Genomic DNA, 17,430 nt, shown 5'->3' with positions numbered 1-17,430 from the left:
ATCGCAATAACACATTAACGGTTACAATTATTTTACACAGTTTTTTTTATTATAATGAAAGTCCATTGCTCACTGGTTCTGAATACACATACAGAAAAATCATGGTTCATGGGAGGGGATGCTCCCGATCAAATTATTTAGAAAATAATGCAATGAGCTCGTAATCATGACTTTATAAGTTGGAAATAGTTTCCGATAGCATGTGAAGACAGCAGTGAAGCGCTTGCTCAGCACAGTGGAGAGCATTGTTTTGTTAACTTTCTGGTTTATTATTCTGAGTCGTATGGGACACGGTAACACACGGCCCTCTCACAATATATTGCTTTACACATCTATCACTTTAGCTTCTCAGAAATATTCACAAAATCATGAACCACGTATCAATAGGTCTGTGCTCCAGTGCGGGTAGCGCTCACACTCACTGATCTATATATAACTGAACCACGCTCTTGCCCACCTCTTCCACCCGACTCTAATCAAACAAACCAGGCTTTGGGGGTTAAGACTGCCTAGTGTGAGCACACCTAATTATTCTCTACCCGCACATCAAATGTTGTCCCGAGCGATGGGTCCCGTGATCATGCAGATCTCTAATAGGAAGGTGCCTGTTATAATGATATGATCGAGGCTCTGGACTCTGAGCACAACTTGTTTTTTTTATAACAACTTATAAAATATTTTTAATAAAAACTTTAATTTCCTGGCATTGACAAATAGCTTGTTTTATATTTAATTTAATTACATTAATGTTTTAAGCTGAGATTTAGGCTACAATAAATATTTTAACTGCTACTATGTAAAATGATTACTTCTGTAAAGCACCTTGTTTTTTTAAAGTGTATACAAACACACACACACGTTCATTAATTTTCCAGCAAAAATAACAAAATTGTAATCATAGTGGCCATATCATACCAATCATAAATTCACCGTTCTAGAGTTAAACCACAAGGAATTCCACGGTAAACTGATAACTGGATACACCAGTACCACGGTAAATACTGAACTGTGGGCTTTTTTCTGCCCTGAACAGTATTTTGGGAACCTCTGGCATTATAATTGATGAATGTTCACTGTGCGCTTCAGTGTCTGTGACGTATCAACTTTATATATCAACTATTGATCTAAATCATGAGTTTTAATGTTTTTATATTATATCTGGCTATAATTACTTTAGAGTAACACTAATACAATTCCAACTCTAAAAATAGATTTAAAAAATTATTAAAAAAATAAAATCTAAATAATAATATTTTTTTTTAATTTAGAAAATAAAGAAAATTATGAAATTATAAATATTAATATATTACATAAAACAAATGTTACATTTTAATATTATATTTAAAATGAATATTATTATAACAACAGAAATATTACAAATTATAATTATAAATAGTAACATGTTTAAATAAATACACACATATATACATTTGAGAAAACTCCCAAAAAGAGGTCATCAGATTTATCTTATATACCAAAGAAAACATTGACGCGTACACACACACACGATACAAAGTACATGAAAAGCCTCAGTGACATCCTTAACAAGCTTATTATTGTTGTGCTGTGTGACTATGCGTAAAAGTGAGAAATCATACTGTATATTATGCAATCCATCCTTTTAACCTCTGTGCTGTATATTATTTTGCACTCTGTATGACCCCATTCTGTCCATTCAGAACACTCACGATCTACTTCTAAGTGTGATTTAAGGTGTTAACTAAGAAACAAACCCCCCGTGCAGCTGTTAAGCTTTAATATCCTGTATAGACTATTTCCCACAATTCCGTCTGATGCTCATCTGGTGTGGATACCAAGCTTTTCTCAAAGTCTATAACTCTGCAGGACTGAATCAACATGCTTTCTGAGAGCCATGCTCATGCACATGGGAACACAGGATAAATCACTGCTACATTTGTTGAAACAGCTGCTGAATTCAACACATATTACAGTGGATCACAGCGCTTATGTAACAGTATAAGAAATCAACAGCATACAGTGGTCATTCTTCAGAGAGTGTGAAGTTTTGCTCATTTTCTTGAAAATCCACGTGTGTTGTGGTTGCTGGTCTCTGTTATGCAATACAAAAACTATGGATATGACACAAACAGGATCACTGCTCAATTTAAAGGCTCATAATATGTATTCTGCACTGTCTCCTAGTGGCAAAATTAAATACTGCAAAAATATGCAAAGAAACAACTTGTGGACAAAAGATACTGTAGCAAAATATCTGTAAACAGCCTTTCTCATATATGTGTTGCATAATTTAGTATAATGGCTTGTCTGTGTCAAATCAAGTAAAGATGCCCATCAAATCAGCCCTTTAAAAATACCAAAATAATAGTTTTGTTTTATACAACATGACACCAGCTGACCAATGGAGATTTATTTCAATCCTATGAAAAGTTACACATGTGGAGATTTTTTCATGAAGCAAAAAAGAGCTAGAAGATTTGTTTATGATTTTTTTAGACAATTAAGATTTAATAGTGAATGTGTGCTGTTTAGCTCATATTTTTCGCATGCACTATTCATTAATACCAGAAATTAAGCTAATCAAATATATTTTTAAAAATACTAGAAAATAAAACCTACGGGCTCGTGCAATAAAACTACATATCCCATCATTCTCTGTGGATTTACAAATTACAACTTACACACCTAGTACTCTCTCTTACTTCTTTATTTTATTGCAGTAGTGCAGAAAAAAAAATTATAAAACCAAGCACAGCTTATAATTACGTATAACTTCCACACAAGGAACGAAAGGTAGGTACATTTAAACGTATATATCCAACCAGAAGATGGCAGCGTCTCACTGATGTGTTTAACCTTAAAAGATTTGGGGGTGTTGGACCCCTTCAATTCAACATAACTGCTGAAACCTTGAAAATATCTGCCCACTCAGGCAGATGGTAAGTAATCAAAACCTAACCAGCTGTTTAATTAACATCCCGTCTATTAAAATGGTTCCTTAGGTCTTCCATCATTGTAGTTCATTAGACGTTTTGCTAATGTAATGTAATGTAATGTTACAGATTTAAATAAGCACAACAGGAGGCAGTCCTGAGTATGTGTTCAATGCCAACCATGGAAGGTTGTGCTGAGGCGGGAGTTTTAGCTGATTAAAGTAATGAAGTTAGACTCAGCACAGAGCTTGTCTATCAGCAGGGAGAAATTAGCGGCCATCTTCATCAATCTCATTTCACTAATGCAGCTCCAGGAGAGCAGCTACTTCAGGAAGCCCTAATGAGCTGTAGCGAGCGGTTATGTAATGTGTATGTGCCTTAAATCACAATGGCAATGAAGGATGGCTGAGAAAAAATAAACAATTCGTGATGGACCTGCTGTGGAAAATCTTTAAAGGTGAAGTGTGTCAATTCTGCGCCATCAGAACTGGCCCAGTCGTCACAAAACTAACTCAAGCAATGATGTGAGTGAGTTCTGGTTCTCAAATCTGATTGGTCGAGCAGTGCTGATGAACAGTCCAACAGAATGGGACTTTTCACTGTTTGTATTACACCACTTCTCTTTGTTTATCGTCTAGAATCAATCTTTCGGTACATCTTTTTGCAGGTTATGGTGGCAATGCTGCAAAAAAAAAAAAAAAACTATTTAAGTATTTTAGACAAATCTAGTTTAAATACCTAATAATCCTTTAAATACATTTACATGAGAAGCAGCAACGTATACAACATTAAAACTGGTTCTCAAATAATTTCCACTTAAACATTTTTGGGGGCAGATCAGACATTGCATGTTTAAGTTAATATTTTAATTGGCGGAGCAAAAATATGCAAATAAACTGACAACATTGTGTCTAAAATATAAGTTACTTACTATTAATTCCTTGTTCATTGAAAACAGTGAATATCCAGTTTTGAATATATTAGGATTGGATATAGCTGGAACAACAGCATGATTGCTTTGCTGAATTGTTTTTTATTCTTCATCAAGTTTTGCGCAATAATGTTTTTACTTTTGGAATTCAGATTAAATAATAAGTTCAGATAGAGCAATCTGCAATTACTCTGGAAATCTGTCACACTGCCAGTAGAAAGGCAAGTGGACAGTGCATTGTGTCAAGTCAACAGTACAGAGTGCTTTGTTGTCCACTGCACATTTCAATGAATGCTGCATGTCATCTTGCCTTTCTTTGCAACAGAAAATTCTAGTAATATGCAAAGAATAAATAGCACACTTCACCTTTAATGGACGTGTGCTCGCTTATTTGCTGGACAGACTCCTTTGTACAAACTGGCTTGGACCCTGTTGGATTGTGTGTCTGCTTGCATGTGTTTGCCATATGTGTTCACACACACACACACACACAAATCCAGCGCACCAACAGTCTCTTCAAAAGCAGCCTGCACCCCTGAGGGTGATCAGGGGAGATTTTGCATTTCTTTCTGAAAAAGGAAAACAGTCTCAATGTCCAGAGGCAGAGATGGAATGCTAATGAAACCACAGAAAAGGCTATTTTTACGCACACATTTCCCCTTGACATTGTTTCACATCTCTGGGTCACCTCAACACTGCGCCTGAGGTGTTTATGCTGGCGTGAAGACCCAGAAGATCAACTGATGGCATTGAAAAGCAAACGAGAAACAACAGCGAGTCACGATGGAGTCAGGCAGTTTCGCTCTTGCAAGGAAACGGCTCCAACACTGTGATCAGCTGGAATGAAAATAATCAAAAGGGGGGCATACGAAGCGTTCTGTCCTCGCACTGAACACAGGCCGCCCTTCTCTGTTCAGCAGGGTCCTGCTCGACTTTGCCAAACTTGGTCTGCTGGAGATACAGCTATTGTACTGTGAACACACAGCAAACATTAAAGCAACACTGTGAATATCATTATGATTTTAATTTGGTCATTCAGACTCAAGACTAAAACTAGTTAGAATAGTTAGACTCAGACTTGTTTCACATCCTTTCTTGTCTAGAGACTTGCAAGCATAATCACACAAAGACTGATTTGGCTACATTTTGTTAGTTAGGGAGTTGGTTCACCTGCAATGAACTGATTCATAACTGATTCAATGATTCATTTGCAGCATCATTCGTATTAGTGAAAATATATGTAGGATGTAAGTAAATATTGCTGTATTTTTACATATGAATCAGGGATGCCATTGTCCATCACTGATGGCTGATACACATCACGATGTTGCGCCGTGATGCCCCGCCCCTTTTGGAATGCACGATCGCTTTTAGTTTCACTATCATTTTTGAGATTCGTGATTGCATGTACTCTGTTTATACTATGGAGCGGCAATACCTACCACACATTTAACATGATTTTTTTGTTTGATTTGTGGTGTCATGCCGTGCCGAATCCAGTGTAGACAGCATCACTGAGTTCTATTGACTGATCTATATATAATGAATCTCTATTATAGATCACAGGTTCTATAGTATTTTGTTGCGCCATGCCGCTCACATCCGGTGTAGACACGGTGTTAGGAATCTTTAGATGTTTTCTCTTATAAGGATTCACGCTTCAGTCACACCTCCCCCAATCCCAAGATGCTGGCTATTTTCATCCTAAATGTGCTATAGCTGATGTATTTTGGTTTTGGTTGCAAACTGATTGACTGGTATAGTAGATCAATTGATAATGGTGTTTATTTGAAGTGACACATTCAAAGACTGCAGTTAATTCAAGCACTAAAAATGACATCAACCCGTATTAACTTTGCAGCCGAGTTCAGTCTGACCTGCTGTTCTCATGTCAAGTGCTTGACTGTGATCAGACCTGCCGACTGCATGCTTTATTTACCATTAGATGGGACACAGCTGTCTGTGGTAAAACTGTGCTCATTTATAGGCACCAAGGCAGGATGCTTATCTTCCCAAAGCTTTTAAGTGCATGTATGGTTCCTTTCAAACAGAGACAAATCATATATCAGCTCAGATCGAGGAAATTACAAATGATCTACTAAAAGAGCATGTCAAGCCAATAAGGCCAAATGAACAGTTTGTAATACTCAGTCAGGGTGATAGTAGATAGACACATGATTAGAGAATATTTCTGTCTTATTAGGGATGTTCATGACAGTTAAAACACGATTAGCCTATACTAGGGCTGCATGATTGTGACAAAAATCATAATTGTCGATTATATACACTGAACGATATTTTGAATAGCTTTATACCACTGTTTGAAGCAAACGCATGCCATATTTTTGTTTATATTATATTATATATATGCATATTATATGTTACACTAAAACAAAAAAATGGGGGGAAACTCATAGGATAACGATTAACTGTGCAGCCATAGCCTCGAAACATTTCTAATAATCAATTATTTAATCACATAATAATCAGCTCTAAAAAAAATGCATATAAACATATCAATTGCACATAAGTCAGTTTTATATTAATTTTTTTAATTTAATTCTACTCCAATTCTATTTTGAAATAAACAGTTTATTGGTGGCTATAATGAAAACTTGCTTCCATGACAGATTCAAACATTGCCTACATTGATGAAGACAACTAAATTCGCTCCTGAATTTGAATTGCTATGTATTGCTTGGCCATTCTTGAACCCATGACTCTTTTCCTTGGCATATGATTTTGCACTTGTGTTCCCTAAACAAGATTATTGAGATCACTGGATAGTAAGCCTGCAACAAATTATGTTAAGAGAAGTTCTGAAAAGACTCAAATACATCTGTTGATCTATTAAAAACGAGAAATGCATTGAGTTGATGAAATTTCAGTACATTGCTAGTACATACACATGTAAAGCTGCTGCACTGCATCACTTCATAGTTAATACAGTGACATCTAGTCACTTGATGCCCATTCAAAGCATCAACCATTTGCCAATCCAGCCACAAAGAGTCCCATAAAACCCCTCTGTCCTGTACTTTCCATCTGAAAGCCCTCAGCCATCAGAGGTCAGTAAGAAGACTCACGTCTTTGTGTTGTGATGGACATGCACTGGACAGATCAGCAGGTTAACAGCTCATACAATCAGCTAATAGTCTTAACTGTCTCTAACTCAATGACCCAATACCACTCAGATGGGATACAATCCCTAGAGACATGTGACCATGACAGATCTAGCATAATGAATGGAAATCATTAACCAAGTTGATCTGCACAATCAAAGTCTCAAGTGCTAATGGCTTTGAGCAGTGTGACTGAAACTTGAAATGTGAACAGAATTTTTTTGTTTGTTTTGTTTGCATTTTTGATATAGACATCACTCAATGCTTATAAATTCACACGATAACTTGTCTAAATAAGTATGGTTTTATTTTTTTTTTTATGACCGACCATAAACATCTATAGTTGGCATGAGATTCATGGAATTGAAGCAACAGCTGCAAATGGGACACAAAAAAACTAAATAATATATAGAGTAAATAATATATAGAAGACAGGGCACCAAACCATACAACCATTCTTATTTGGAAATATTTCACTTGATATTGTAAAAGAAGAGCTAACAAAAACATAAAATATTATTAAAAATAAATAATGAAAACATTAAATTTAAATCTAATGGTAAAACTAGTACAGACAAATACATACCATAAATTATTACATTCATTTACTTAATCTGTCATAGACTGGCTACAGCTTAAAAGCTCTTTTTATTTTTATATTGCTTTCAAAATTTAAACTTAAATGCATTGAACCTGAAACATGCCATCTTGTGCAAGACTTGTTCTGGATCTGAAGGATTCTGCTGTCTGTGATCACTAGACATCTCTGATCCTGCCAGAGCTTTTGCATTTATTGGCACTGAAAAAAGTTTAACCACAAAACTCTTTCTTGATACCCAAGTTTCTACTGGCACTGCTCAGTTTTATGTTACAGATGATAGTAAAGCAGTGCAGAGGAGAAATGGAGATCTGGTTTGCCAGAACCCCAAAAACCACATGAATACTGTCTTCATACTGTATTTCTAAGCTAGAATGCTTTTTACCATGACCCTAAATGAGCATGTGTGTCCTACCTCTAACCATTTAGCAGAAGAACATGGTCAAGGCCTTCTGCAGTTAAAGCCCTGCCTGTAATGCCACACATTCTCTCTCAGTGGCCTAATCAGGTTAATGATTATGTTTCATTAGAGGGACAGACTGACTGGTCAGTGGGAGCAGCTGCCACCCCTCACAAACATCTCAACCTTTATCTATTAAGCTGATGTTGGGACAGGCAGATGTTCCCAGTGGAAGACACCCCCCAGGCGGACCACCCTCCCCTGGACTATCCTCTGCAGATGAGCCCCTCATTGTTTACAGTCTGCTTGCACACGCCGCAGTGCTTCCCCTTCTTGAACGTCTTCAGCCGGAAGGTGTGGGAGTGGACGGCTTCAAATTCATCAGGCTGCAGAGGAAAAGAAACAAGGAATATTACATAGATGACACAAGAAGGACTCTTACTACTTACAGCTACAGCAACACGATCAAGAAAGAAAGAAAGAAAGAATAATAATAACTGGAGCAATCAAAGGAACCATCATTTCAAACAAACAGTCAATGAAGTCTAATGCTAGAATTAAAATACTGTAAAATCTACTTAAAAATAATCAAGACTTGTTTTTCACTCTAAGTAAACACAAGGAAGAATAATAGTTAATATTTTGCAGCAATATAACAATATCGTTTAGCAATATGCAGCAATATAAACAATTACATTAATAAACAGCAACATTTGCCTGATTAGGTTTTCATAAAACATTGAAATACATGAAGAATACGCTCTGCAAACACATTTAAGTCATGAAACAAAACAGAACTGAATCAAAGTTTTGAATGAATTAACTAAAGTGGACAGTTTGATACAACTCATGAAGTATAAAGATATAAAATGTCTATTATAAATTAATGGCCAAAAAAGCCCAATAAAACCAAAATATATTTTATTTAATTAAATAATATAATTATGCATGTGTATTTAGTTTTTTTTATTGCTATTTTAAATGCTTAATTTCATTACACTTATACTCACCAAGACCTAAAACCACAGTTAAAACTGTAATTTTGTGAAATTGCTATGTAAAATAATTGCTTACTATATATTGAAAAGCAATTTATAAAGTAATTTATACAAATAAATTAGTGCCACCTGATCCTTCAGAAATCACTATAATATGCTGATTTGCTGCTCGAGAAACGATTCTGGTTATCAATATTGAAATTAGCTGGGACTTTTCATTATTATTAATTTTTTTTCACCTGCTGACATTTTCTAGCAATTGCCATTATTTCACCCAGTGCTGAATATTTTCAAGTTGTTTACATATGTACTGTATATCTCTATTCTTCTGAGTGTGCACATGTACAAGAAAAGCAGCTTATCTAAAGACAAAAAATAAATACAAAATGCTGTGATCACCTTGTTCTCTCTTCTCTAAAGTTCAAATTGAATCCAAAGCATTTTCAATGAAACACAGAACCTTATTTGGGAATGGTGCAGCTGCGTTTAGGTAAGACTGAGGCACCCGGTGCTTCGCCCTCAGCAGGAGCTGAGAGGGGAAAGAGGGGCCATCCAAAAACAAGAGAGACATGGACAGGATTTGGGCTGCTGCAGGTGTGTTATGTAAGCTGAAACCGCACATTTGGATCTGACAGGCTCAGATGGGCTGTGAACCCCTAAGCACACCCCCTTCTTTTAGGCTCCCATGTTTTCACTTTCCATAATGATGTCTGATGTTTCTTTTTTTCTGCCTAGATTTAATGTTCAAGCAAGAGATTTGAGTGCTAAAGAAATAAAGTAAATGTTGTCCTGCTTCTTCAATAAACAAGCTACAGGCAGTCCAAAATGCAGCGGCTAGAATCCTTACAACGTCAAGAAAATATGATCATATTACCCCAATTTTACAGTCTCTGCACTGGCTACCTATTAAGTTCCATATCAGTTACAAATCATCATTACTTACCTATAAGGCCCTAAATGGTTTAGCTCCTGCGTACCTAACTAGCCTTCTACCACGCTACAACCCATCACGCTCCCTAAGGTCACAAAACGCTGGACTTTTGGTAGTTCATAGGATAACGAAGTCCACTAAAGGAGTTAGAGCTTTCTCACATTTGGCTCCCAAACTCTGGAATAGCCTTCCTGATAATGTTCGGGGTTCAGACACACTCTCTCTGTTTAAATCTAGATGAAAAACGCATCTCTTTCGCCAAGCATTCGAATAATCTATCTCTTATACTGTGAGTATAGTTGTATCTGATCAAATGCGCATTCTTATTCTTTAGCTTGGGTTAAAATAATACATTTTATTTTGTTGGAACAGCAGCTATGCTAATGATGTCTCTATTTGTTTCTATGTTTTGTCAAAGGATTTACATCCCGTGGTAACCAGGATTTCCACAAGCTCCAGTCTGGATCCAGAGCACCTGAGAAGAGATGATGCTGACCCTCAGAGGACCCCAGATGATGCTAACTAACCCTGAATCAACAAACAGAACTAACAAATATTGCTACAATTGTGACTGCATCATATAATAATTATTAATTATTAATAATATTCATCATCTGGCTGATTACGACTTGTATAAATTTTTCTACAAATCCTGTCATACGTGCACAAACTGACAGTCACCACTTATAAGCTATTACTAAATATTGCAGAAACATAATTTTCTGTAAAGTTGCTTTGTAACTATTTGTATTGTAAAAAGCGCTATACAAATAAACTTGAATTGAATTATTTATTCATTAACTGTACGGGCCAGCTGCTCCCTGGCCCTTGACGAATGTTATTTGCGGAGAGCGCGCGCGAGAGAGAGAGAGAGAGAGAGAGAGAGAGAGAGAGAGAGAGAGCACGAGAGAGAGCGCTTCAAAAAACACAAGCTCTTTCTTGCTCTCTCTCCCTCGCGCATATTAATCAATTGACACGATGGTGTCGATGTTTAATTCATTTAATATGAGAAAGTGTGCTCACCCCATTTTTGTTTGTAAAAAAAAAAATTTGATTAGATTTCATATCGCAAAATATATCGCAGAAAAATAAAATATCGCAATGTCATTTTTTCCCAATATCGTGCAGCCCTAGTATACGGTATTATTACGGTATTGAAATGGTTTCAAAAAAGTTGTCATAATACAGTATAACAGGTTAAATAACTTTTTTTCTTCTAACAAAAATAACTGAACATTTAATCACAATAATCGGTATCACTTTACAATGAGATTTCATTAGTTAACCATTGACATTCACAATGAGCAATAGCAACATTTGCTACAGAAGTTATACATCTTTGTTTAAAAATTGTTCATGTTAGCATTAAATAACACAGCTGCAACTTTCGACTTTAACAACATTTTATTAAATATTGGAATACCTAAGATTAATGAATGTTCAGAAGAATTTTTCATTGGCAGTTTCTATGAATTAATTAATTAACTAATGTTAACTAATGAAGCCCTAAAATGTGAACAAACAATAAAGAATCAAAACACTTTCAAACAATATCTAGTGCATGTTTGAAAATAAAGAGCCTATTTAGTCTTAATATTTACCTATTCGGCACTGTGATGAACACCATAGTGAATCCACAAAATCTGAATGGCTATTTAAAATTATTTAATTATGTTTTAGAAAGTAGCGCAGTTGCTTTATTTATGGGGTTTCCAGTGTAATGGCTGCATATTTCTGCAGTTTAGCGCCATCTGCTGTCAGAGAGTGAATGTGCTTTCATTCAGCGCGTCTCTCACGTGTTGCTCATGTGCTTCTCATGTGTGCTTGTTTACATCCGACCGCACACACTCTTTCAAGCAGCATAAAACTGTGTTGTCAATTTTGACCAGTTGATGGACATTAAATGCACATTCTGTACCTGCATTTGTACATACACTGATTGAGCCACAGGACACATAAAAAGAGAGCAAGAGAGAGTGCAAAAGGCCATACAGGAAGATGTCTCAATCTGAACTCTGAAACACTGGTAGAAAGAATCTTGGCCCACAAATGTAACACCCTCCTCTACTCATACTCCCTTGTTTACTCCGAAAATACATAGATAAACTTACCGCCAAAACAATACGGCCAGGCTCCGCTGTTACGCAATTGTTTCAAGACAATGCAGCGCTCTGGGATATGGGTTATTGTTGAGGAACGCTATGGCTGGGGATGTAGGAATCATGGGGAGGGCTGGATAACCTTCCACAGTCTATTGAAATGCATTGGGTTACGAATTACCCAATTCATTAACCCAAACACTGCCAGCCTTTCAAATGGCCCATCTCACTCTCTCAGATGGGCACAAAAGCCGAGCCCCCGAAGCAAGGCAGACATCATCTCCCATGGCCTGCGTAACTGTATACACAGCCCCCTTGCCGAGACACTAAGCCCCTGGGAAAGACCCTCAGCCTCATTCAGACGACCAATCTATACAGCAGACAATACAGCCTCTCAGCAACTGGAGTAATGATGCTGAATATTAAGGTTTGCATCACAGAAATAAATTACAATTTAATAAATATTACAATAGCCATTTTAAATATTAATTTAAGAAAATTAAATTTAACAAAAAATCAATAAATAAAATGTAGCCTTGGTGAGCATAAGAGACTTAAAGAGAAATGTAAAAATCTTACTGACCCCAAACTTTAAAACATAATTTAAGTACAAACAAGTTTAAAAAAACACAAGGAACTGAATACAATACACAAGTCTGAATTCTACATGAAAGTAAGTAAATAAGTATGCAAGTAAGTAAATAAATAAATGATGTAATGTAATGATGATTAAAAACATTAACTAGTAATTGACTAGTGACAATGTTTCCAGAGCAGCAAATTGGCATATTACAAAGATTTCTGAAAGCTCGTGTGACACTGAAAAAATCATAGTGAACACAGAATAAATATCAGTGAGGCGGGACACAGACAGGAAGTGCTGTTCCATGAAATACAGGTTTAGAACAATGGAGCTGATCTCCAAGTTAACGGTCCCTTAAGGGGGTTATGAACTGCCTTTTTTATTATTTTATACCATTCTCTGAGGTCCAGATATAATGCTATCAACAAAAAACATCATAATTTTGAAGTATTCGGTCCTGTTTTGACCTCCTCATCAGAACGCTCAACCAGGCGTTGATCATCTTCTGCTGAGGCAGGTTTAGCCACACTATATCATCATAAAGTGGCACATTCCACAGCCTATCATTCTGCCAGATTACCTTCAATATGAGCCATTTCAGACTAACAAGAAAGTTTTGAGTTCTGAAACTTACAGGATGTTTGATTTCTTATGTCAAAAGAAATTAGGGGAATTTTGAATTCTTGGTTCATGACCCCTTTAATTGAGCCATACATATCTATGTGCCAGCTAATATGCCTTCAGTTGGTTATTGAAAGCTTCATCCACCAGGTCTAGTCCCTTCCTTTGCATTCCGTCTCTCACTCGTTCTGACACATCTTCACTTTCTCTCTATCCTTTCAGCTCGACCAGACACAGTTTGGGCATACAGCCATCAGCAGTGAGGCAGGAAAAGAGATGTTTTCCCTCATAAACTCAGTCTGCTAAGGGGTGAAACATATACATTATATATATATATATATATATATATATATATATATATATATATATATATATACACACACACACACAATATTTTAATGTAAATATTTCAATATTTCAAACCGTAGTATGCAGCATTTTAACGAGCATCAAAATGCATATTTAATTAAACAAGTGGCACCCTGTTATCATCTTAAAAAAATATTTTGCAATTTTAATTCAAACAAAAGTGTAGAAAAAAATCTTTTGGGAGTCAAACAATGAGTTAGGAAAAAAATATTACAACTGGTATTGTAATTTATATTAAACTGTATTGAATTGAGGACTTTGTGGGATACAGTGATAAACATACTACTGTACATAGTGCACAAATAGTAAGGAAAAGAAACAGACTTAGATATATATATATATATATATATACAGATTTAGAAGAGTAGTATGGTAACGTTATTTCAAACAAACCAAAATGGTTTGACCATTTAATATATTGGTGTTATATAAAGCAGTGAAATGTATATAGTTTTAAGAATGGGGTTAAAATTTGAGTACATTAAGGCTACTACTCGACAATGGAGAGCCATTTGTTAAGGCCTCTGGTTTTATGTCATAGTACAGTTGGAAAGCATTGGTCTCTCCATATGAAAACCCAACCAAGCCTCATGGGAAAGTGTCTGTAGGCGTCTGGTGAGGCGTGCTAATTACAGCCATTCACCTTCAATCCTCTTAGCATTTAATCTGTAAATTATCAATGTGAATGAAGTCATTCCAGGGTATTCAGATCTGCCCATAAGTGATGTTAAATTACAGCAGTGGTTACTTAAACACCCCCTCTTAAAAGCAGCATGCTACAGCGGATCGGAGTGCGGAGCCCAAGCAGGCCCGTCTCTAACGTACGTACGCACACACACACACACACACACACACACACACACATTCCTAATGTATACAGTCACCTTACAAAGCCTTTCCCTTCTACAGAAAGAAACAGAGACAGAGTGTCCGAAATCACTCTCTGTTCCCAATATTGTGCACTATACTGTGTGCGTACATTTTGAAGATTTTTCTGAATTCTTAGTGAATTAATTTGTCTATATGGGTCAATGAAATAGTAGATTGTTTTTTTTTAATGAACCATCTTCTTAAAGGAAGGGGGGAAAATCTAGTTTCAAATAATAAGTTTTATATAAATATACTATTTGAATACATTATTTGAATTTTTTTTTTTTCCTATTCATATATTACACATTTTCCTATTTGTGTATCATTTTAATAATAATATATATATGTGTGTGTGTGTGTGTGTGTGTGTGTGTGTGAGTGTGACCCTGGACCACAAAACCAGTCTTAAGCGTCATTTTTTTTAAATTGAGATATATACATCATTACCAGCCTGGTTTATTGACCAAAACCTAAATGAAACCTATATGAAATGAGTTAGTCAGTACCTAAATCACAGTTTTCTAATTCACTCACTCATTTCTTTCACTTCTTAACAACAACAACACTAGAAACAGTGAATGTGTGAACAAGTATATGCTTTCAGATACAGCCAGTGTTTTATTTGCTCAGTAAAGCTCTCCAAAGTAGAGTCTCCAAGTAGTGTTAATTAATTCTCCCTGTCCAATCATTTAGCCCTGTTAAACATTACTCATTCTCATATATCTGCCTCAACATATATGCTTAGCACAACGACATAACATAAATCTCCAAATCCCACACATAGACTCAAAGTCACCCTTAAAATTCACCTTATACAAATTCACTCGCCCTAAAGTCTGCTCATAAGTCCCTTAAACACACACACAAACACTTAAAATCCAGCCTCTTGTGTTTACCTGATACATCAATCACTCCCTCCAACAGAACCAAGGCAAAAACACAATCTTCACCTGCGAATGAACTCGAGGAGCTGGAAACATGTGAGTGTTGCTAATCCAGGTAAAACATGCCTCTACAACGCTGAAGTTTGTCTACATCTCGGAAGAGCCCATCCCCATGTGTTTATAATATTCCAGTGCCAGGGTGAGATGGTTTGGTCAGGCATTAGGGCTCCATTCATTCACCTTAACAGTCAACAGCCACGCTTGTGATTTTCTACTGACAAAATAAGTTTGGGACGTGTTGCTATGTGGAGATGAGAGATGAGAGATATGAGAGGAGAGGAGAGGAGAGGAGACGATACGAGACGAGAGGAGAGATGAGAGATATGAGAAGAGACGAGACGAGACGAGAGGAGAGAGGAGAGATGAGAGATGAGAGATATGAGAGGAGACGAGACGAGAGGAGAGATGAGAGATGAAAAATATGAGAAGAGACAAGACGAGAGGAGAGGAGAAATGAGGAGAGAGATGAGAGATATGAGAGGAGACTAGACGAGACGAGATGAGACGAGACGAAAGGAGAGATGAGAGATGAGAGATGAGAGATATGAGAGGAGAGGAGAGAGGAGAGAGGAGAGGAGAGGAGAGGAGAGAGGAGAGATGAGAGAGGAGAGATATGAGAGGAGAGGAGAGGAGAGGAGAGGAGAGGAGAGGAGAGGAGAGGAGAGGAGAGGAGAGGAGAGGAGAGGAGAGGAGAGGAGAGGAGAGAGGAGAGATGAGAGATGAGAGAGGAGAGATATGAGACGAGAGGAGAGGAAAGGAGAGGAGAGATGAGGAGAGGAGAGAGGAGAGAGGAGAGATGAGGAGAGGAGAGGAGAGGAGAGGAAAGATATGAGAGGAGAGGAGACGAGACGAGACGAGAGATGAGATGAGAGATGAGGAGAGGAGAGGAGAGATGAAAGATATGAGCGGAGACGAGACGAGACGAGAGGAGAGGAGAGGAGAGGAGAGGAGAGGAGAGGAGAGGAGAGGAGAGGAGAGGAGAGGAGAGGAGACGAGACGAGACGAGAGGATAGAGATGAGGAGAAGAGAGATGAGGAGAGATGAGAGATATGAGACGAGAGGAGACAAGAGGAGAGGAGAGATGAGAGATGAGGAGAGGAGAGATGAGGAGAGATGAGAGATATGAGATGAGAGGAGACGAGAGGAGAGATTAGAGAGGAGAGGAGACGACACGAGATGAGACGAGAGGAGAGGAGAGATGAGAGATATGAGAGGAGAGGAGAGATAAGAAATGAGAAATGAGAGATGAGCGATGAGAGATATGAGATATGAGATATGAGACGAGAGGAAAATTGAATGACTTTTGATGTAACCAAATAAAAATGTAAATATAGTATTTTCCTTTTTTTAAATAATTTAATTAGATTTTGTTTTTTCAACGTACTTTTCTAGACTACTATCTTTACTTATTCATAAGTATTCAGGAGTGTTCATTAAGCTTTCAGGAGTTGCCCCACATATTTTAAATTCTAATATTGAAACACTGGCCAATGACTATTTAGTTTTTTGTTATATAAATGACCAATATTATAAATCTACACTACTATGAAACAAAATTAAACGTGGTTGCTGTTCAAAAACCCCCCAAAAAAATGCTTATCAGTATGCTCATGTCAAAGTCAAAAAGTTATACCTTTACAAGAGCTTGTCTGGTAGAAAGTTGTCGACAACTTTGTACCTTCTTTACCCCTAAAGGGTTCATAATAGTAAAAAAAGATTCAATATTCCTACATTAAGGGTACATATTGCTACTCTATGGTAATAACACACACTCTTTAGGGTCAAGAAGGTACAAAGGGGCCCCAGTACCAAGCTGTTGTAGCTAGAAAGGTACAATTTTTGCACACTTTTTCTGCAGTGTACAAAGTACTGCTAATGACATGGCAAAACTCATTTGTACTGTACAAGATCTATTAGTCCATTACTTGGCCGTAACTCTGATTCCTGGCTTGCATTCTCACTAATCTCAAGACCGCATGAAAGCCACCTTCACACCTTGAAACATCTCACTTTCTGTACCTGACTTTGGTTTGAGGAGATGTGGCCTCTTAG

At 36.9% G+C, this 17,430-nt stretch overlaps 1 protein-coding gene across 9 annotated transcripts in view; it reads right to left on the bottom strand.

Moving 5' to 3' along the window:
• The window catches only part of tns1b (tensin 1b), a 198,548-nt gene that overhangs the window by 118,750 nt on the left and 62,368 nt on the right, over positions 1-17,430 (bottom strand). For all 9 annotated transcript variants that reach the window (XM_026217512.1, XM_026217513.1, XM_026217520.1 and 6 more), the window contains exon 2: positions 8,235-8,349. In XM_026217512.1, coding sequence (XP_026073297.1) covers positions 8,235-8,349 — 115 coding nt within the window. The remainder of the gene's footprint in view (positions 1-8,234; positions 8,350-17,430) is intronic.

The sequence above is a fragment of the Carassius auratus genome, chromosome 34 (assembly GCF_003368295.1).
Source record: "Carassius auratus strain Wakin chromosome 34, ASM336829v1, whole genome shotgun sequence".
Taxonomy (NCBI): Eukaryota; Metazoa; Chordata; class Actinopteri; order Cypriniformes; family Cyprinidae; genus Carassius; species Carassius auratus.
This window is presented reverse-complemented; position numbering and strand designations above follow the sequence as displayed.